At 38.5% G+C, this 23,135-nt stretch overlaps 2 protein-coding genes and 1 long non-coding RNA gene across 4 annotated transcripts in view; 2 read left to right on the top strand and 1 right to left on the bottom strand.

The window, feature by feature from the left end:
- Positions 1–348: 348 nt before the first annotated feature.
- Positions 349–23,135, top strand: part of trpc7b (transient receptor potential cation channel, subfamily C, member 7b) — a 73,389-nt gene continuing 50,602 nt past the window's right edge. The window contains exons 1-2 of the mRNA XM_079892070.1: positions 349–767; positions 18,973–19,735. Of these exons, the coding sequence (XP_079748196.1) occupies positions 379–767; positions 18,973–19,735 (1,152 nt within the window). The 5' untranslated portion in view covers positions 349–378. The remainder of the gene's footprint in view (positions 768–18,972; positions 19,736–23,135) is intronic.
- On the top strand, positions 13,954–14,953 carry LOC307171069. Its single transcript, XR_013823489.1, has 4 exons — positions 13,954–14,161; positions 14,251–14,425; positions 14,564–14,714; positions 14,809–14,953. It is a non-coding gene; the product is annotated as an uncharacterized lncRNA (long non-coding RNA).
- LOC307171068 (uncharacterized protein) lies at positions 14,280–18,544 on the bottom strand. 2 transcript variants are annotated; one of them, XM_079892446.1, is made up of 5 exons: positions 18,267–18,544; positions 17,492–17,717; positions 16,908–16,986; positions 15,776–15,961; positions 14,708–14,880 (listed from the first exon to the last, which is right to left on the bottom strand). In XM_079892446.1, exons 1-5 carry the CDS (start codon positions 18,445–18,447, stop codon positions 14,803–14,805), a joined length of 750 nt encoding a protein of 249 aa, XP_079748572.1. In that variant the 5' UTR covers positions 18,448–18,544; the 3' UTR covers positions 14,708–14,802. The 2 variants fall into 2 exon arrangements, 1 of the variants encoding a protein (XP_079748572.1); XR_013823488.1 differs by lacking the exon at positions 17,492–17,717 and having other exon boundaries at positions 14,280–14,880.

The following is a 23,135-nucleotide window of genomic DNA, read 5'->3' as shown; positions in this document are numbered from 1 at the left end:
TAACAGACAAAATTCCTGTAGATGTTCAGAATGTCCATCTCACTCTTTTGCATTCAATACAAGTGAAGGATGACATTGTCAACTAAGATTTTCAAGAAAAAAAAAGTTTAATTTCTCATTGCATCTTCGTTTGTGTTCCACAGAATGAAAGTTATATGCATGAGTGCATTTGCAGGGTGTCAAGTCCACATAAATTTGACCATGTAATGCATCAAGCCACACCTCTCTCATTTGTGTGTGTGTGTGTGTGTGTGTGTGTGTGTGTGTGTGTGCGTGTTGACGTGAGGGTAAAACTCTTCTTCCACTTGTTGCTGAAGTTGCGCGTGTCAGTTTCATGAAGCCCCTTCACTCACCAGATGTGGAGCACGAGCTCTCCCGATGTCTGACGAAGGCGAGGGTCTCCGTGCCTCCTCTTCCCTCTCCTCTTCCTCCCTCTCCTCCTCCTCCTCCTCCTCCTCCTCTCCAGCTTCTGCCGGTCAGACTCCTCTCCCTCAGCCGCCAGGACCCCTGAAGCGGCGGGCATCTGATCCACATCCGCGCACCGACCACCCGCACACCGGATCCAGAGACGCGTCTCCCCGCGATCCGCTGGACTTGATCACCAGGCGTTCGCCGGCGCGTCCCGGGCGATGCAGCGGCGCGTCTCCGGTGCGCGACGGTCTCCAGAACCGCGGACAGCGACTGCGCTCCCCGCACAGACCCGATCATGAGACGCGCAGCCCGGAGGAGGTGATCGAGACCCCGCACAGCTGCGCTCCACCGCACGCGTAAGTCAAACCTTCAGTCTGAGGGACTTTATAACATCTTATTCCACAGGGCAGGAATATAGAAACGGAGAGATGGAAAATGTTTGTCAGGTATCCTAAAACTGCTTGATCTGGTCTATCTTTCAATTAACTGCATTTTTTTTTAAAGTCAAAACTATCATTTAATATGACCGAATCAACTTGCTTATATACTTTCGAAAGTAATTTTAAATATCGATGGAGATAAAATTGGTCTTTAATGTAAGAACAGCATATTTTCACTTTTACAGTGTATATAGATTAAACTTAAAATATTTACAGTGGGATCGACTTGCACAAAACTTAATACATTTTATTTCTGGCTAGTTAAGTTAATAGCTTGTGTAATTTGCTCTACTTTCTGTTTATTATGCAGTTTTTAATTAAATAATTTAGCATTTATATAATAACAATAATAATTTATTAATAATGTATCTTTCAGCTATAGTTCTTGCATTACTCTATTAGTTTATAGTGTATTTAATGTTATTGTAGTTATAAAAAATTGCATTGTAAGTAGTGTCTTGAGCGTTTTGGGCATTCATTAATTATCACCTCAGTTTTTGTATTGTCACGTGATGTGTCGCAGATGCACGTCTTTTATCAATTTAAGTTCTATTATTTGATAATAGTAACTATTATCTGAATGATAATTTAGGGTGGATAACTGATCTGACTTTGAAGGTGTTATGATAGAGAGGTTAGATAGTTTCCTGATTGACGCTCTCCAGTAGGCTATGATGCGCATGCGCTGATCATCTTCTTTGAGCTCCATTGAGTTGGTGCAAAAATTAGGCCGCGAATCACCAGGATACGTCTTTAAATATTGATGTCTGACAGTATATTGATGTTTAGCCTATAATTGCCTGAAAGTGTGTGCGAGGTTGAAAGAAAGAGAGACATGAGAAAATGGTTTGTAGTTTTGGTTCTGGTCTCAAGACACTGCCTGCAGCCTGAGATGAAAACAATAATAACCTGCCAAAATATTCCAGACAAGCTGCCTGTGTCATCATCTGATCCGCTCCAGCGGTAATGATACTGCAGGCAGAATCAGATCTTCATTAATCTCCATGTCAATCTCCAGATGAGACTCGACTTGAACATGACTGGGGTTATTTTCCAAAGGCCTCACTCAAATATAAGGATTCTGTCATCATTTACTCGCCTTTATGTCCATATAAAGCTGTATGACTGTCTATTTTTTTGGAACAAAAAAGAAGAAATTGAAAAATGTTCTTGCTGATTTTCTTCTCTTATAGCCTACTCTGAAAGAGAGTTTTTACTCTCCAAAAATTTCACTAAGTACCATAACAGTATCCAGACGACTTATTCGCTATAAAGTCTTCTGACGTCATACAATAGCTTTGTGTGAAGAACAGACCAAAATTGCTTTTTGTACTTTCGGGAGCTTGTCCCTGTTCACTGTGTACTTTCATTGTGTGGAAAAGATTGCTGGGAAAATTAAGGATATCTAATTCTGTGAGAATGTAATATTGGTTTGGAGCGACATGAGGGTGATGTTTCATTTTGGGTTGAATTATCTCTTTAAATATATAGCTTTTATACTCATGGAAACAAATCATATGACAATATAATTACAGTATAACAGAGTAACAATCAATAATAGATACAAAAAAAAAAAAAACCAACAACTACAAAAACAGTTAGGGAGACAATGCTAATAATTATAATAATATCAGAAGTAAAAAAGAGAGATAAAAAAAACAGTACGATAGTATTTTCCTCACTTTTGGATTTTCTGATATAGAGAGCTTTACAAAATATTGTTGAAACTTGTTTCAAAATGTGGTTTATAATTGGAGAATTTGCACTTATGTATGTGAAACTTAGCCAGGAGAAAATCATAAGACCTTCACTTATTTATAATAGTTACTCCGCCCCTACATTTCAGATTGGTTTGAATAAGCCACACCCAAATGCATTCTTATAAATAAAAGCTGTGATGTAATACAATTGCAGAAAGGTATTGCTAAAAATGGTTCAGTCTGTTACAAAATGGACTATATAATCAGATAATGATGTACACTATATTGCCTAAAGTATTGGGACACCCCTCCAAATCATTGAATTCAGGCGTTCCAATCACTTCCATGGCCACAGTTGTATAAAATCAAGCACTACACTGTAAAAAATTTATTGTCAAATCAACAGTAACTTACTGGCAACAATTATCCAGTAGTTGCTGTATTTCATTCAACAGTAATATTACTGTAACACTAAATACAGTACTGTTAAGCATTCTGTAAAATTAAATACATTATTTTACTGTATTTTTTTACCATGTTAAAACACAGTATTACACCGTTGATTTGTAATAATACTGTATAGTATTATACAGTTATGAAATGTTATTTTATGACTTTTATAGTGCTATTATTATTTTAATATTTTATTATAGGAATATTATTTTAATATAGGAATATTATTTTAACTGTTAATGGGAAATAGAAAAAAGAACAATTGAAGCTTTAACTGCACAACAAGGTTTATTGTGTATTTTTAAACAATACATTAGTAATAATAATGTAATATAACACAACAATAAAAATCTGCTTTAAAATAAGACTAATGAACAATATATAATTAATAATTAAAATCAGTGAACAATTCATGTATTTCAATTCATGCAAAAATGATCCTGAACAGGTAAAAAAGAAACTTAGAAAGAAAGCAAGACAGGTGAGGATGAAGGCCAGGTGAGGAGGGTAGTGATGGTGTCAAGTGGAAGAAGAGCGACAACACTTCTGATAATCCTGCAAGGAATGATAAGCACAAATCAATCAGAGGCAAAACATACAATTAATAATCAAAAAAACCTAACTCACATTATCAACACCTTTTTAGGAGATTTTTTTTTTTGCCTATGGTATCCACCTTATTTTTACAGTGGGCATGGCCATTTGTAAATGAAATGTGTCTGGCTTCCGGTGTCATCTGCTTACAGTTATTTCTAGCAGTACAAAAAAGCTTGTTATGCTTCTTGATATTTTGATGTATTGAATTTGTCATAATTGTCAACAGTTTATAGCACAAATATTTTTATCATTTACAGCACTTTGTTATTCATCTCGTTATTTCCATATAGTGGGTAATGAACCGGAAGTCTCGCACATTCACAGAAAATAGCTTAGGTAGGCTACTTTAGTTTTTACATACAAGAAACACGTTCAACATGGACACGCAAACGGTTTTCTGTGGTAACGAACAAATACTCTGTAAAAGAGAATGAACATGTCCTGTATCAGAAGCTAAAGTAATAAATATTGAGAAGGCAATGGCCCATATTCTATATCTCTGACTCCAAACAATCGGTCACTGATCAGGGCTGCGTTTCCCCAAAGTATTGTAACCTTAAATTGATTATAGAACAATTACCACCAATGGTCTCTACGATCAATTTAGGCTTACGATGCTTACTATAGTCAGTTCCTTTCATAGTCATGTCTGTCGATTTGATTCTTACTCATTTTAATGATGAAAAAGACGTGCGTGAGCTCACGCCGTGAGAGGCTAATGTGAACGCTGAGCGGCAGCGGGTTAGATTAAATTAACGCAGATATGAGGTGTGTCTCAGGTGTGTTTAAACTAAATAACTCCCACTTGATTAGGACTAACAGTAGCTGCTGTTCATTTCTCTGCTGTTCGATTCTCGATTTTGAATCAAATTTCATTAAGATATGCATAGATTTGATTTTAGATTTGATCATATATTTTAATTCTATTCTATGCATACAGTATATCAAATTGAAATTTGATTCAAAAGAGAATTCCCAATTTCAAAAGTACTGCCTCTTTTGAATCAAATCGTGACCCCAAGAATAGATTTGAATCGAATCGTAGAATCAAAAAGATTCCCACCCCTATTACATTTCATTATATGAATATACATATACATTTCAGGACAACTTTACCTGTTGTCTTCATTATTTAATGTATGTTTGAGAACATTTAAAACTTAAAAGAAATAAATATTTGACATTGATTGTGATAATTATCAACACTGACTGATATGAAACATTTTATCAAGATGATTTTTTACCATATCACTCAACCCTATTTTTACCATTTCATATTTTAATTAAAACTTATTTAAAGAGATGTTACAATTATAATATAAAAATATGAATTCTTTGACTTATACAAGGCATATTTGTTAAATGGAAACTGTAAAGGGAACATAATTACATTTTAAAACAGACTATCAATTTGAAAAATGTATGGTTTAAGTCATTTCCACCCTTTTTGGATTTTTTCTAAATACAGATTCAGACACAAATCATTTCTACAGATATGGACTCCACTGCACATCCCTAATATTACTCTTACCTTAATGATTTTGCCAATCATATTCTGCAAAGTCCCTGATGTAAGATGCAACGTGTGGATTCAAGGCCATGGTCTTCCTCCGAACAACCTTCCCACTCTTTCTGCTCACCTGGAACTGTGATGTGCATTTCGAATTTTCAGGATTTATCCTGACAAGAAACCTACAAAAAAATAAAAAATATTTTACTGAATCAAGAGTGATCACAATATAGCATAATCTGTAATAAGTCACATCACAATAGGGGATAAGCTCTAAACCATCACTTGTGCAAAATAAAAACCCATTGGTGTTAGTGTTACTAATAGAAATCAATTTGTAAAAAAAGTGTATGAATGAACACTGACTGAGTCAACTGCACAAGGTCCTGGCAGATCGCCAGGTCAGGTCCTCACAGGCGTGTAAAAGAAAATTCTGATTTAGACGAAAATAAGCGCGAATAAATCAATAAGAGGAATCGAAAATTTAATTTTATAACAAGAATCCGAATCCTAACCTTGGGTATCCGATTTCAGGATATATTGATCGATTTGATAAACCGTATGATATAAAATAATGAACGCGCGGGCACTTCCACCGACTTAAAATGGTAAATAACAAAATTATTAGATCATTCTGACCTTATAAGAGGCTACATATGCAATTTATGTTAATAAAATCACATTTATTAATCAAGTAGGCTAGCTATCAACAATGGGAAATACGCTTCTGACTTAAACGAGGCGTAGAACATAAGCCGCGGGCAGTTCTTCTTCTAAACTAAACGTTAACCTGCTACTATTTAGTTTGCATAAAAAAATAATAATAAAGATTCATCACTAACCAGATATTTATGGCGAAAACTTCGCCGACAGACACAGCGACGCGATGCAAAGGCCTGCGCTCTCAAAGTTAGGCTACTCAGGGAACTAAAGATTTCTTCATAAAATGGCAGCTTGTGGTTATTTTTCGCGGTCATTTCGTACTACTCTATTTAAATTTACAGTAGGTTAACATGTCCCAAACTACATTGAAACATAGAGTAGCCTATCATACTGTAGACAGCTTATAGTAAAATGTTGAGAATAAATTAAACATCGAAATCGTGGTCAGCTATTCTCTAAAAAACTTTAAAGTTATTAGCTAGAAGTTCGAACACATACACATATTAAGATTTATTACTTACCATATGACGAAGTTCCAGGTCGGCAGAAAAGACGTGACGATGCACTGAGTCACAACAGAAAAACTCTTTCAAAGTAAACGCGCTCTCCTGCACCCCCACTGACAGAAATTAAGACTGTTAGACTGTAGGACCCAGTCCTGGAAATGTTTTTTGTAAGGATAATGTTAGTAGTCCTGTGGAATTGTGTGTGGTGTTTTTCGCGGTCAATTTGCACTGCTGTATTTAGATTTACAGTAACTAATAATTTCCCAGAATGCATTGAAAATCTACAGTAACATACTGTCAACTGAGTGCACAGTACATAACTGTTGAAAATACAAAATAATACTGTGAAAGCAACTAAATCTACAGTAACATACTGTACATAGGTTATACAGCAATAAACTGTTGAGAAAAACAGTATAATGCTGTGAAAACAACAGAAATCATTTACAGTGTAGGCATGCAGACGCTTCTACAAACATTTGTGAAAGAATGGGTCGCTCTCAGGAGCTCAGTGAATTCAAGCGTGGTACCGTGATAGGTTACCATCTGTACAATAAGGTCATTCGTGAAATTTCCTCACTACTAAATATTCCACGGTCAACTGTTAGTGGTATTATAACAAAGTGGAAGCAATTGGGAACAAATGCAACTCAGCCATGAAGTGACTGGCCACATAAAATCACAGAGCGGGGTCATGCTGAGGCTCACAGTGCACAGAAGTTGCCAACTTTCTGCCGAGTCAACAGCTACAGACCTCCAAACTTCATGTGGCCTTCAGATTAGCTCAAGAACAGCGTGTAGAGAGCTTCATGGAATGGGTTTCCATGGCCGAGCATCTGCATCCAAGCCTTACATGCAACGCGCGTCGGATGCATTGGTGTAAAGAACGCCGCCACTGGACTCTAGACAAATGGAGACGTGTTCTGTTCGGTACTTGCCTGACTGCATTGTGCCATGTGTAAAGTTTGGTGGAGGGGGGATTATGGCGTGGGGTTGTTTTTCAGGAGTTAGTTCCAGTGAAAGGAACTCTTAAAGGAGAACTCCGGTCAATTTTAACATTGAGCTAATTTTTTTGTACATTTGGAGTGCTGTCAATACAGAGAACAACTAAACCAATGCGCGTGAACTCGACAATCGATTACTATGGACTTTGACCGAAAACAGGATGTAAATACAGGTATGAGCGCTGGCTAAATAAATATCATTTTTATTCATATCTTTCACATCTACTGCAGTCAGATTGACCCGCGTTCACTCCGAAGGAATCACTCACATGACCTGTGCACTTGTAATGACACATCAAGGATGTTAAGAGGCTAAAAGCAGGTTTAGTACTTGCCCCACTGAAGTCAACAGGGTGCAAATTTTAAAAAGAGGATAAGACGGTGTAGGCAACACCGATTTTTGTCGTTGTTCTCTGTATTGACAGCACTCCAAATTTACAAAAAAATGACCTCAATGTTAAAATTGACCGGAGTTCTCCTTTAATGCTTCAGCATACCAAGACATTTTGGACAATTTCATGCTCCCAACTTTTCGGGAATAGTTTGGGGATGTTCCTGTTCCAACATGACTGCGCACCAGTGCACAAAGCAAGGTCCATAAAGATATGGATGTTGAGGAACTTGACTGGCCTGCACAGAGTCCTGACCTGAACCCGATAGAACACCTTCGGGATGAATTAGAGCGGAGACTGCGAGCCAGTCCTTCTCGTCCAACACCAGTGCCTGACCTCACAAATGCGCTTTCCCATAAACACACTCCTTAACCTTGTGGAAAGCCTTCCCAGAAGAGTTGAAGCTGGTATAGCTGCAAAGAGTGGGCCAACTCCATATTAAATCCTATGGATTAAGAATGGGATGTCATTAAAGTTCATGTGCATGTAAAAGCAGACATCCTAAAACGTTTGGCAATATAGTGTATGTCTGTTATGTATTTCTCTGCTTAGCGAATTGTGCAGTTAGATCAGCAACATGCCGAAGTTAAAGGGAGCAAATGAATTTGAAAAATGAATGAAAAATGAATTTGGAGGCTGGGCTTCAACAGCTTGCACTCACACAGACATGCACTGAAAATTTCTAAAACTTTTAGCCTTTTATGTTCAAACTGGAGTCAGACAATGATGGAGAGACTCAAGAAGAAGTGACGACATGTAGAAGCAACAGGACATTTCTGAATGGTTAGTTGATGAATTTATGAAGCTTATGTGTAGTTATCTTCTAGCCATTGATTAGCATATTCTGTCTTGATAATCTATAAATCGTGTTCAGGGGGCGGGGTTTATGTAAATTCTAGGGTTGGTGATGTCACTAACCCGGGAGGAATGTGGTGTAGTCTCTACCAGCCGTTTGTTGTAGTCCTTAAAAAGCGATTTCTTTAAAAGCAAATATCTCCCTTTGCTTTGAACTTTGAGCATTGTAACTTTGCAGATGTTGTTTATGATCAAACAGCAACATTACACACTAACTAAAGTTAGAAAAGTCAAATCATAATCAACCACCCCTTTAAGATTGACTTAATGTCTTGTGTGCTTCACATGAGAAGTGCACTATGTAGGGTGTTTCAGTCAGGTGACATGTGAGGACGCTTCCTTAGAAGGGAGCGGAGCTGCTCGTGTGGACTATGTTTGTGCTCTTGTATGTTTGTGTTGTATTGTAAGTAGGAGCCGGCCACTTTCAGTGTTTATTTAATATTAATGTTAATGTTATTAATGTTTAAAAACCCTGGTCACGTCCTGGTCGCAGCTTCTACTTCCTAATTTTTTCTCTTCCTTTTTCCCCCAGCATAAAATATCAACAGAACCTCCATAATTTCAAAGCGTTGTAAAGAGGGTCATCACTTCTTTTATCTCAGTCTTTCCGCTCTGTTTCATCTGTCTCACTTCTCTGGCTTGTAGTCTTCCTCTCTCTCATTGTAATTCCAGCTGGTCCTTTCATTCTTTGTGCTGATGAGGAGCAAAAGCTCTATCTATATGCTGATGCTGGTACAAGAGAGCAGAGAGAAAAATGAGAGGAGATCTATACAGTAGGATGAAAGGATAGAAAAAAAAGTTTGCATATTATTCTTTCTCTGTGAGTGTGTGTCCGTCGAGATAATCAGCTCCACGTTTTCTCCATATGGATGGGCGCATAAATCATTCCCTGTTTAAACTTCACTCATATTAATCCTGAACTGTCAGATCAGACTCAAGCACATCATATAGTCATTAAAGCAGATGTGTGTTATACATGCTTTCTCCTGTGCCGATGTTCACTGCATTGGTAGTTTGACTTCCTGACGATGCTTTTAAAACATTGATCTGTTTGTTTAAGCAGCCCGCAAGTCAGTGGAGTGAGTTTGAACCTGTTTGGGAGAACAATGGCAGACTCAATTTTATATTCTGCTAAATATGTATGTAAATCAATAGCTATGTTTACATGGACACCTTTTGTTTAAATTGGAATGAAATTATTCTGATTGATGAATCCGAACATAGTGTTTACATGAACGCTAAATAAAGTGGTTGGGTTGATGTGAGATTAAACCTTAAAATCAGATTTAGTCATTTGACATGCATAAACCGCACAAATATACAGAGTTTCCGCTGTTGGCACATAGTAACCATCCCCCTTTTCTTTGTTTTAAAAAGCAGACTTAATATTGATCTATTTCTGGTCCTAATTAGGAGACGACGAGCAAACAAAGGTTTGTGCCGTGCTGCTTACATTATCAAGCATTAAAAATGATCCTTTTCGCACATAAAACAAGCAGTCTGTGGAAATATGGACTGTCCTGCACCACTTCACAGACATTGAGTGTAATGAGAAATTTAGATTGACATGACAGTCATTTATAACTTTATATTTAACAACAACAGCTCTATCTGTGTGTCATATGTCATTAATACAAAGTTATGTCTTACATATGTAGATCTCACCAGTGCATAATGCATCATATCAAAGCACCTAGCAACCACCCAGAACACCATAGCAACGCACAGCAGCAGCAAACATATAGCTGGTGTCTGCAATGCTTTTAACTTTTTTGGATTATAGAATGAACCATGGATTAAGTAAATAATGCTAACATTTTCTTCAGAAAATTTACAAATCTAATTTGTTTTGCAATTCCATTTGGTGCCACTAGTGGCGCCACAGAAATCCCACAGGTTTAATCAGACACCACTGAAGGCAGAACTCATGCACCTGTAACTGTGCGAGAGAGAGACAGACGTATCTTGAGGATCTGAATGACCTCACACACACACACACACACACACACAGAGCTGTCTGTCTGCGCTCAGCATGGCTCTCTCTCGAGTGCGACGCTCTTTCATTTCCCTCGGGGAACTCGTGCTGTTTGAATTGGTTCCATTTTCACCCGCTCTTTTCTGCGTTTGATGTGTCAGAGCGCTGTGTAATCATCTTTCCCATGTCTTTTTATCACTTCAGCCTTTTATCCGTCTCTGAGGAGCACAGTGTCAGTTAACTGATGGGCCACCCCACTATATAGACATATCTACAATTTTACATTTTATGAAGAAAGTGGTTTCCATGAGCATTGTTAATGGTTCCCAATGTCTTGCTGGGACATTATGTATGTAATATCGCTTGGGCAATTTTATGTTCTTGAAGAATCATTCACAAACGCTACAGGACGACACACACTGATTTAATACTTAGTTTTTAAGATTTGATCACACCACACATATAAATATCAGCAACAATAATAGTTATGCTTGACTTAATAAACACCACTAATTAAACAACATACGCTTCAATGATTGTGTCTAACTGGGAAACTTTAGATTTTCTCTCTCTGGGTTTATTGTGTATTCGTGTGTATTTTCATAAAAGCAGACAGTGTTTTTGTTTTGTAGCAGGTTGTGACTTGCTGCAGTTTGCTGTCAGATTTTGAAAGCATTTAGAAATAAAATGTTCAGAGCAGCACAGCATGTACCAGACTGCATTGATCTGCTCGCTGCACATGTATGTTTCATGTGTTTGTGTGTGTATATTTCCGTTTACAATGCTGCATAAGCAGTGTGTGTGTGTAATTGGTCGGTGCTGAGTAAATAGATTTTCTCCAGAGGCACTTTTGTATATGTGTGCAATTTCAGACAAGACTGTGATCAAGAGGACTAAAATTGATATGCTTTTTAAACAAATATAGCATCTGCAATCATCATGTCATTTTTAAAGTGTCCACCCTCACTCTCATCTAAATGACAAAACACAAGTGTGTGTATTTTATCTCAAAATTGTTGAAATCATGGCAATTTCTTAGCTTTTGGTCCCACTCTTGAACATCACGTGCACGGCAGTGTGAGATCTATAGAAAAAGCTGCCCGAGCTGATCTCTGATGTCATTGATTATTGGTCCAATCATAGGTCATGATTGACTCATGTGGTGTGAAAGGCCAATTTAGCAACTTCTAAAAGCAGAGCTGTGATTGGCTGTTTTAGGCCATCAGTCTATTGACAAACAGTCATGGATTGAACTCGTGCTGTGCAGTGAACAGAGCAGATTAGACTAGTTGAATTAAACACTCATTTAAACTCTTTAGCTGCAGCCTTTTACTGCTAGTTTGTGTTGTTTTCCCAATGTTATTTTAGTATCATTACTATTTTATCATAGTATTTATTCGACATGGTTATTTTTATACTTTCCTTTTCATAAAAAAAATAAAAAATAAAAATATATATATATATAAAGTATATATAATTTTTTTTTTTTAATGTTGTGATTTTTTTTTTATGTCTATATTTTAGTACTTCAGCTAAACGAAAATTTTGCCTTTGCAACTAACTTTCTAACAACTAAGTTTTTTATACTCTCTTTTTAGCTTTAGGTAGCAACTGTAAAATCAAGTCAGGTGAGGTTTATTGTTATTCTGCGATATGTAGAGACATGTATGTGTTACGTATACATAGATACACAGCCTTTATAAAAAAGGTAATCTAACTAATCGAACTAGGTAATCTAACTATAAACAAACATACTCTGATATAATATACTAAACAGATATAATAAACATATACATATACTCTGATATAAATACTGGTTTATATCTCAGTTAAATGGTAGCAGAAAAACTGACTTTATTTACTTTCTTAAAATGCTCCTGGTCCTTTTGTGCATGCTATATTGAATTGTGAAAAATAGGTTTACATGCATCCAATGTAAAACACACTTTATTTTTCTCATAATATCCAGTGCAGCATCAGCTCTTTTCTCTCAGTGTCTGAAATGGTTCGATCAAGGATTCAGTCTCTCTAAACCCCGCCTCTCAGAGAACTGGTTCTGCTCTCATTGGTCTAGTGGCCCAGTCTGTTGTGATTGGTCGAACACTTACAGGGCGTGTCCAAAACCAAATGTTCATTAGCATATCTGAATCTCAGCTCTTGATATACAGTGATACGAACAGTAACGATGGCGTGTGTTTTATCATATCAATCTCATCAAAGTGGATTTGCTTTGTCAGCAGAAAACAGCGTCTTCTCGACATGAACCAAACTCTTCCAGTCTCAGATACAACTATAGACCAACGCTACTTTTGCGTCATCGAAGGGCAACGCCCCTTTTTGGGGGAAAACAAACGGATTAACGGATTCCCCTGAGAACAGAACTCGCTCAACAGACATTTGAAATCTGTTTACTCCGGTAACTGAAGAACAAAAATAACATGCCCAAAAGTTGTTGCGTGGTGAGCTGCACCTCAAATGTTTGTAAAAACCCTGGTTTAAAATTTACACCTTTACCATGCCGAATAAAACAAGCGGAAAGAAGAATGTTATGGCTTCAGGCGATAAAGAGGGAAGCACCAGATGGAGGGTTATGGGACCCAAAGTCCCCTTACACATATGTATGTGGGAAACATTTCATAACAGGTAAGCCGATTATTTAATTCATCCCCTCAAAACTAACATGAAGTAGTGTAACTTACTTGCTAGTTAACGTTACTGGCTTTAATTTCGTTTCCATATCAACTAGCTGCTAAGCCAGTTAGTGCTAGATAGCATCTAGTTATGGCTAGGCAGCTAGGATACCGCCTAGTTTTCATATGCATGCTGTGTATTGAATGTATTGAAACGGTATTTTACAATGTTGAACCAATTCCAGGAAGCCATGTTAAAGAATCCCTGCACCCGGATTTTGTGCCCACAATATTTCCTCACCGTACTGTGGCAGACCCAAACCAGAAATTAAATAGGTATAAACACGCCAGGAAACGTGAGCAGACGTCACCCCTTCTCAAACGCAAGGTGGCAAAAACGACTGCTGTGAGCCCAGATCTACCTACAAGTAAGTTTAATGACATGCACTCGTTGAGATTTTATTAAGATGGTCAGGCTAAAGCTGGATTGGGGTTAGATGTGCGGGCTAAAGCAACTTCTTCTCATTAGTTCTCGATGAAGGCCATTGCCCAGCTGACAACGATTATGATGATGCTGACGATGTCCCTGATGAGATGCGTGAGTCAAGGAACTGCCTGTCATCTTATTCTGTGGAGGGAAATGATGGAAAGTGCCGACAGATGACTGGACTCAGCTGGACGATGTTTTTGAGCCTATTTACATTTCTTAATCAGTTCGTGAAGAGACGAGGCTCCATCTCCCTTCCACCACGGGACCAGCTGTTTATTACACTGATAAAACTACGTCAAAACCCATCCTTTTTTTTCTCAAGTCACGTTCTGAAAATGCCTCAAACAACTGTCAGGCAAATTTTTATCCGATGGCTTGACCTGATGTATGGGAAAATTTCCTTTTTAGTTCACTGGCCTGATAGGGAATGTTTTTCAATGATACCTCCAGAAATGAAGGCCCAGTTCCCACGACTCACAGCAATCATAGATTGTTTTGAAATCAGGACAGAGTACCCCAGCAACCTTAAAGCTAGGTGAGTGTCACAAGAAATGTCTTTACACACTCTCACATCCCATATTGAAATAAAAGGCTATGTCATTGCTATTATGTATCCTTTCTTAGAGCAAAATCATACTCTAACTACAAGAAATGGACAACAGTGAAATATTTAATAGCATGCAGTCCATCTGGCAGCATTACATTTTTGTCAAATGGATGGGGAGGAAGGGCCTCTGATGTGCATATTGTTCGACAGTCAGGATTCCTGTCCTCAGTGTACCATTCTCCAGGTGATCAGGTAAACTTGGAATTACGTGTATCTCAACTAACCACATGCATGTCATTTGATTAGGGTGTCATGTCACCACCCTCTGGTGAGAAAGCAGAACAAAGTAAATACAATGCAATATTATGGTGGATTTTTTTTTATCTCTAGATATTGGCAGACAGGGGGTTTACACTCCAGGATGACTTTGCCCTACTCGGTGTCGAGCTGATAACACCATCATTCACAAAAGGGAGGAAGCAGTTACCTGGGAGAGAGGTGGAAATGTCTCGTAGGAAGTCAAACATCCGGATTCATATTGGTAAGTAAATTATTATTTTATTATTGTAATGCCGTTTTATTTGAAAAGTCAATTTACAAAAGCGCTCCTTTTTTTGTTGTTGTCGTCCTTACAGAGCGGGTGATTGGTGTGCTGAAAGGTCGCTTTCACATCCTTGACGGTCCACTCCCTCGCTGTCTGGTTCAGTCTGCACGGGACAAAAACCAAGGGCAAGCAACAGTTGACAAACTTGTAAATGTTTGTGCAGCACTTGTAAACATGGCACAAAGTATTATTAAATAAATACTAAAATATGTTCTGGTTCAGTCTGCACGGGACAAAAACCAAGGGCAAGCAACAGTTAACAAACGTGTAAATGTTTGTGCAGCACTTGTTTTATATATATATATATATATATATATATATATATATATATATATATATATATATATATATATATATATATATATATATATATATATATATATATATATATATATATATATATATACTTAAAGGGATAGTTCACCCAAAAATGAAAATTCTGTCATCGTTTATTCACCCTCAAGTTGTTCCAAACTTGTATGAGTTTCTTTGTTCTGCTGAACACAAAGGAAGATATTTGGAAGAATGTTTGTAACCAAACAGATCTCGGTCCCCATTGACTACCATAGTATACATTTTTTCCTACTATGGAAGTCAATGGGAACCAAGATCTGTTTGGTTACAAACATTCTTCCAAATATCTTCCTTTGTGTTCAGCAGAACAAAGAAACTCATACAAGTTTGGAACAACTTTAGGGTGGGTAAACGATGACAGAATTTTCATTTTTGAGTGAACAATCCCTTTAAAGTAGTATTTATTGTTATTTGTACATTTTTGTTATGTCTGGTTTTCAAACCCTTGTGAGGGTAAAATTGGTTTATCACACTTCTTTTGTATATATATATTTTTATTTCAAGAACAAATACTATTATTCGTACAGAGATTGTGCAGCACTTGTAAACATGTCACAAAGTATTATTCAATAAATACTAAAATATGTTCAATAGTGTCTCTATTTTTTTATAGATTATTTAAAAAAGATTATTATTTTTCTCACCTCACTTTGTAGCACTGTTGTCATCAATCGTGGGTGGATGTGTTTTGCCCAAAATCTGCTGATCACGTCCACCATTCCGTGAATGAATTCATCATCTTTTAAGATTCTAAAGATGGTGGTCTGCTGTGGGGTCCAAGTAACAAAGTCTGCATACTGTGCTGCACACACAAACATTTGCAGCTGAACCTTTTGCAAGGAGGAAGAGGGAAAGGAAGTATTATTAAAATGTGCCTACAGTATTTGTTAAAGAATGTCACAATTCTGTTGACAGCTACTGATTTCTTTGTGTATAGCTTTGCCTTTGCAGAGTAAACTGTACCTGAGTGTAGTAAGCATGGTTGGGCTTCAAAGAAAACAATGTGGAAAGGTGCCCTTTCTCATCATCTGTCCAGCTAACTGACTGCTGACCTGCCCACTTATACGGACACTTTGCCTCCACCACTCCCTTGCCGCAACAATCACATGACACATAGGCGTCACATGATACACCAAAGTATGGTCTTTCATGGCTGATTCTAAAGCCTGATCTGTCCACTCTTAATCCTTCATGCACTTTGCATACATCTTCAGTTGTCAATATGTTGGTAGATAATTGGTCAGTGGCTGGGCCAATGCCCAGTGCATATTTGTAGGTCTCTAGGGCATGTTTTTCATTGTCTCTTCCCCACTTAAGGTAAGGACTATTTATGTTTTTAGCCTCTGACATGATTGTTCTGATTACAGTGTTTGAGGGTTTCTCTTGGTTAGTGTGAAGAACAGTGTGAGCAAATGAGCTGGTGATTCTTCCTACTCGGTGCCTGCGCCAGGCCTTACAGGCTGCCTGCATTACAGTCTCTGCCTCCACTCTGTCTGCCTCTTCCTTGGTAAAGGTTAGTGTTTCAAACCACGAGGAGTGGTGTGGTGTGGAGCCTGCATATTTACTGAAAGTACTCAGCACCACAGGACATTCACCTGTCTCGTCTAGCATTTGTAAAAATTGTGCCTGTTGGCTTGCTGAGGCTTTGGGGATGGGTCTTTTGACCTTGCCTATGACTCTCCTGCCACTGCCTCCAAAATCTATTGAGTGGATTTCTGATGGCTCAACCTTTTTTGTAGAAACAGCGTTCCATTGACAGGCTATACTGGTACTTACAGTGGTGGTGATGCCCAGGCGGACTGAAGCTTCCAATTTATACAGAACTGCACCCACATGGGAACAGCTTTCCCCTAGTCTTGGGTAAAAAACAAAAAAGACAGTGTCAATTCCACGAAAACATGAGCACAAGTCAACCACTTTTTTTTTCCTACCCTACAAAACAAAAAGGCAGTAACTGTATTTTTGGTCAAAAATGAATTATCATTTTCATGACATTCAAGGCATCCTTTGTTATGTGACAAAACATCTTATCTCAAATGTGTGTCGTTTTGGAGAAAATGGTAATAGTTTTAGGAGAATCTGTAGTTACTGCCTTTTTCCTTGGTATGGTGCCACGTTTTTGGTAAGTAATACAAAGCAAGAATACAGTAACTGCAAAATAGGGGTAAAATATCAAATTAAATATGAGGATTGATATATACAAAGAATAAGCTAATATAAAGTAACAAAACAGCCACATGTCCAATAATCTACCTACAACTACTTAAGCTGGATGACAGGATAACTTTAAAGTAATTTTTCTCAGTTCTGCACTCTGCGTAGTTACTGCCTTTTTGCTTTGTAGGGTATGGATCTCTTACCCTGCCATGCAGTCGCAGTGAGCTGCTCTAACTTTGCCACTATTTTCCACAGCTACCCAGGTGTTGTGGGGCTTGTTAGTCACCCTCCAAGAAGGTTTAACACTGCTTTTGAAAACAAAGCACTTGTCTGTTTTTATGTGTAAAACAGCCTGGACCCAACCACTGACGAAAAACTTATGGGCCTCCAGGGACCTTTTGTTTTTCATTGTTTCCGATGTGTACAGGCCTGTCAGACACAAACAGTTACATAGCCTACATTGTTTATCATTTCTGACTATAGTGGTGTCTGCTCTATCAAGATTAGCACTAGGCCTATATGACTTTTCGACGACCACTGCTCTGGGCTAACGTTATATGTAACAACACGAACGGCAGTAGATCAAGCCTTCTAGGCTAGATAGTCTAGCTAGCGTAATGTCACAAAATCCAATTTGACAGCCCTATACATACATAACATACATTGGTCCCATATATATTTTACCGTACTAGGTAAACCTTTTTACAACTTTCAAAGTCTTAGCACTTTCTAGACACAAGCAGAAACCAGCTAAGTCCACTTTAGTCCTAGCCTGCCACTATTTCAACAGTAAAATCAGTTAACAGCCAAGCATAGTGAGAGCTAATCACGTAACTTATCTGCTAGCAGCTAACTATGTCAATAGCTTAAATCAAGTGAAATATGATCCAAGTAAACCACCGACTCCTCTTGACATGGCCTCATCGTCTAGTTTGTCATACTGTGAGTGTGTTAATGACAGAAAAATAGGCTACTTACTTGGTGATTCCACGAGATAGTGGTAGACGTCTGAGTAGTCCACATTTGGCCACTGCGTGGGGTCATTAATCCAGTTTTCGACCATTTCAAAGGGACACATCTTTAACCCCGTATCCAGTAGCTTCTTTAAATACCGCTCGCGGTCCTCGGTCGGCAAAGAGTGTGTGTATGTTTGTGCCATGTTTTTGTGTGTATGTTTTTGCTATCAAGAAACTTCAAACTTTGCAGATCTAGAGCGAGTTCTGTTCACAGGGGAATCCGTTTGTTTTCCCCCAAAAAGGGGCGTTGCCCTTCGATGACGCAAAAGTAGCGTTGGTCTTATAGTGTTTGTGGGCGGGGCAAAGTAGGTGTAATTTACGGACAGCCAATTAAAACCATAGGCTGGAATTATGCAAATTAGTTACACACCCACATAGGTTCATGCAGGAAGTAAGACTGGAATTACTGACAACTTGTTTCAGGCAGTTCAGAATCATTTCTTTCTTTTGGGACACAATAACTCTATTTATCTGCACTTTGGCCTTTGAAACTTTGAAGAGCTTTTACATTCACAAACATCTCTGCATGAAAGGTAACAGTGTAATGGGGCACTTTAACTTATTGATGGATGAAGTCAAGTTCTTCATTGAATATTCTGTATCTCATTACAAATAATATGTACTGCGACTAACTCTTTACTAATTTATGTTTAAACTTTTTCTCTCAGGTCAGAGGTCATGAATCGCAGGCACACCACCCTGCGAGAGAAGGGCCGTCGCCAGGCCATCCGAGGCCCCGCTTACATGTTCAACGAACGTGGCTCCAGTCTCACAGTGGAGGAGGAGCGTTTCCTCGACGCTGCGGAGTACGGGAACATTCCTGTCGTCCGCAAGATGCTGGACGAGTCCAAAACACTCAACTTCAACTGCGTGGACTACATGGGTCAAAACGCGTTACAGCTGGCAGTCGGCAATGAGCACCTGGAGGTCACCGAGCTCCTCCTGAAGAAAGACGGAATGGCTCGCGTGGGCGACGCGCTTCTTTTAGCGATCAGCAAAGGCTACGTGCGAATCGTGGAGGCCATTTTGGCTCATCCGGCGTTCGCGGGCGGTTTGAGACTGACTTTGAGCCCGCTGGAGCAGGAGCTGAGGGACGACGACTTCTACGCCTACGACGAGGACGGGACGCGTTTTTCGCACGACGTGACGCCGGTGATTCTGGCCGCTCACTGTCAGGAGTACGAGATCGTACACATCCTGCTAATGAAAGGAGCCAGGATCGAGCGACCGCACGACTACTTCTGCAAGTGCTACGAGTGCACGGAGAAACAGAGACGCGACTCTTTCAGTCACTCGAGGTCGCGCATGAACGCGTACAAAGGGCTCGCCAGTGCCGCCTACCTGTCGCTGTCCAGCGAAGATCCCGTACTGACGGCTCTGGAGCTCAGCAACGAACTCGCACGACTCGCCAACATAGAGACGGAGTTTAAGGTGAGAGATATGATATTACTAGAACCAGAACAAACAAAAATGGCTTATTTAGTCAATTCAAATCCAACTGTATAGCGCTTCTCACAATACACATTTTTGCAAAGCAGCTTTACAGAAAATCTTTATTTTTATTGCAAAATTTAAGTACTGGGTAATATTAAGCAACAACATGTACTTCCTATAGGGTTATGGTTTGGTTGAGGGTTAGTTGCATGTAATTATGCATAATTTACTTTTATTACTATGGTAAGTACATGTAACGTATGTAACAAGGACATATGTAACTTTAGGTAATTCTTTATTTTACGGTGACCTTGTTACTTACATGTACTTACCATAGCAATAACAGAAAATTATGCATAATTACATGCAACTAACCCTCAACCAAACCTAATCCTACCCTAACCCTATAGTAAGTACATGTAGTTAATTATTATTACTCAGTACTTAAATATATATTTACACTGTAACAATGACACCTTAAAATAAAGTGTAACCCAACTTTATGTAAAGAGCTGGGCGACAATATTGTTACATTTTGTAACAAAATAAAAAGAGGCTGTTGAGATTTGCTATATACAGTAGTATATAACGCTTTACGTGACCTACTGTATGTATGCGGATGCAGTTGGATAGCTGTGCAATTTAGCAAATTATATAACTTAATTTTTTATAACCAATAGAGTTTTTACTGTAATTGTGCATCAGACCTGGACTTGGTCAGGAGGAGTTTAGCACCAGAGGGCTTTGGTTTGAGCAGTTTTCTTGAGATTTCTCGCTCTTTCAGGTGATATAGCACATCATCTCTCTGATTGTTTCTCTCCAGAAGGTTTTTTCATCTGTTGAAGTCGTTCATTGTTGATTTAGTCCATTTTTTTGGGTTGTTTTCCTGTTGCGTCACCGACTTCTGTTGACCTTCAGCTGGCAGACAGATTGCCTTACTTTCTTTTAATTAATGTCCACTCTTATTACTATAATGTGCTTGCAAACTTAAATTCATTTTCCGTTGAAGATAGCAAGATTTCCAGGACCTGAGGGAGAAAAGCGGCTCCAAACCATGCCGTACTCTACAGCTGGCTTGAGGTTTAGATGTTGATGTGGTCTGATTTGAGATCTTGTGTTGGAGGAGTGGTTCACATCAGGCATTGCTTCTGGTCAATAGCAAACTCAAATTTTGTGAGTGGTTTTTAATAAGGTATGGCAACTCTGACCAACATCTTTAATGCACCTCATTTACATTTTAATATCGGCTCAGTGTAAAACATGGTTTACTGTGTTATATAATTTTTATAAAAAATAATATTATATTTTAGCATTATTTTGCAAATAAAAAATGAAACCTATTTTAAACCCCCTTTTTTTACTTAAAAAAAAACATCAAGGACATTGCAAAACTAAACTAACTAAACTCAATACAAACAAATACTACTATTATAAATACTTAAATCATGTATAAGTTTAAATAATATAGCACTATTTGTATTAAAATAATGATATATATGTAATACCTATGAAATATAAAAAATATATATTATATTATATTGCCACAATCCAAAAATAAACAAATAATGGGCTTTATTTTCTTTATGCAAAATCCTTTTTCTTTCTTTTTATGTTGAGTCAAACATGATATTGGCAGGTTTGATATGATTCTCAACCGTTTGGACTCATTGGAGCACACACGGTATACAGAGGTGTGTATAAAGTTGATATTTGATGTTAGCTAAGGAAAGATAAGAAAAACTCAATCAATAATGATAACAATTCAGAGGCATGTCTCATCTTCCCAAACTACATTAGAGCAGCAGTGGCACTGAATCTTCAGGCAATACAATCAACTCTCACTGTATGAGACCAATGAAGAACAGTGTGTGCAGAAAGTGTGTGTGTGTGTCTGTGAGAAATGGAGCAGGAAACAACCAAATAATGAACTCTGAGGTTGATATCTGGGCTGACGACTTTTACTTCTCACCTCCAGCGGATACGGACGTCCTGACCTGTAAGATGAAACTAGAAAGAAGCACAATAGCTCTTTGTGTTGTATTTAAAAAGGTTCATCTTTTAGTGTGTAATGTTGCTGTTTGAACATAAAAAATCTCTGCGAAGTCACAAAGTTCTTCTCTATATCAGTGTCACTTTTTCTAAACTCCTTGAAAGGCCTCCATTGTCGTCTTGAGTTTCTTCCGGGAACGAACACGTCACAATATTCCTCATTTAAATAATGAATAGGCAGAATAAAGGGGCGGGGCCTGGTTGAGTTAGTTAGTAGTGTGTTAAACTGGCGTTTAAACTGGCGAGTGTGTTATGGGAAGGGGCGGGACATTTCCCAAACACACTCGAAGCGCTCGACCAATCACAACACACTGCTCCAGCCGACCAATCAGAGCACAGTGTGCTTTTCAGAAGGAGGGGCTTCATAGAGACAGGAACTAAACAGAGCGTTACTGACAGACTGGGAAGAGAGGAGCCGCAACAATGGAGAATATGAGGAAAATGATGTGTTTTTAAACATTCAAGCATGAAAACCTGTTCTAGTAGAGCTCAAAAACAAAATTAAGACTTAATATGCCAATATGCCCTCTTTAAAGTATGACTTCTCTGCTCTACTAAATCAGTGCAAGTCAAATCTTATGCACGCATGTTTAATGTGAACGTCCCCTTAGAAGGGAGTTGCTCATGTAGACAGCTCACTAGGGTTTGAAACCGAGATCATGGACTGGATGTGTGTGAGGATCAGGAGTAAGTGTGTGTTTGTCAGGGCTCAGATGGTGGCGTGTGTGTCCACTACACAACTGTAAATTAAAGTGTTCTTCACACATGAGTGTGTTTAATTAACTAAAGCTCGTCTCTGTGTGTGTGTGTGTGTGTGTGTGTGTGCACTTGAATTTTAATTTGCACGTCTAGTGTTTGAGTAAAGCGTCCACACGTTCACCAGAGCAGCATCTGTTACCCAGGACACACTGCTCACTAATGAGTGTGTGTGAGTCTGATCCATCCGATCCTCAGGGATCCACGTCTGTGGCCCGGATCAATTCTCCTCCAGAGCCCTTACACACCGCATGTATTCTGAGGCAGCTTAAAGATGTTTACTGTAGTTTTATCCCACATCTGATTCAGTCTTGTAGTTTCAGTCTCAGATGGATAGAGCGTTCATGGACCATCAGATGCATATTGAATGCAAACATGGCTTTATATAAGGCCATTAGATGATGAAAAGCGGTTGTATCATCTTGAATCTGCAGCGATCGTGGATTGGTTTGTCAGATCCAATCATTCTTTGATCTTTCCACCTTGTAAAGAGGGTTGTTCTCTCTAACCTCATATAAACTCTGTCAGGTATTTGTGTGGCGATCAGACACCGATACGTCTCAGAACTAATTCCCACCGAAGTGCTTAACCT

The sequence above is a fragment of the Squalius cephalus genome, assembly GCF_949319135.1.
Source record: "Squalius cephalus genome assembly, chromosome: 14".
Classification (NCBI taxonomy): Eukaryota; Metazoa; Chordata; class Actinopteri; order Cypriniformes; family Leuciscidae; genus Squalius; species Squalius cephalus.
The sequence above is the reverse complement of the archived record's forward strand: the minus strand, read 5'-3'. Positions and strand labels throughout refer to the sequence as shown.

Bases quoted from the DNA above. Each gene is read 5' to 3' on its own strand.
- LOC307171068 (XM_079892446.1), bottom strand. From the start codon at position 18,447: ATGGCACAAACATACACACACTCTTTGCCGACCGAGGACCGCGAGCGG. The intron at 17,718-18,266 runs GTAAGTAGCCTA...TGTGTCTGACAG, and splicing joins CTATCTCGTGGAATCACCAA to GCCTGTACACATCGGAAACA. The intron at 16,987-17,491 runs GTAAGAGATCCA...TTTTTACCCAAG, and splicing joins CACTGCGACTGCATGGCAGG to ACTAGGGGAAAGCTGTTCCC.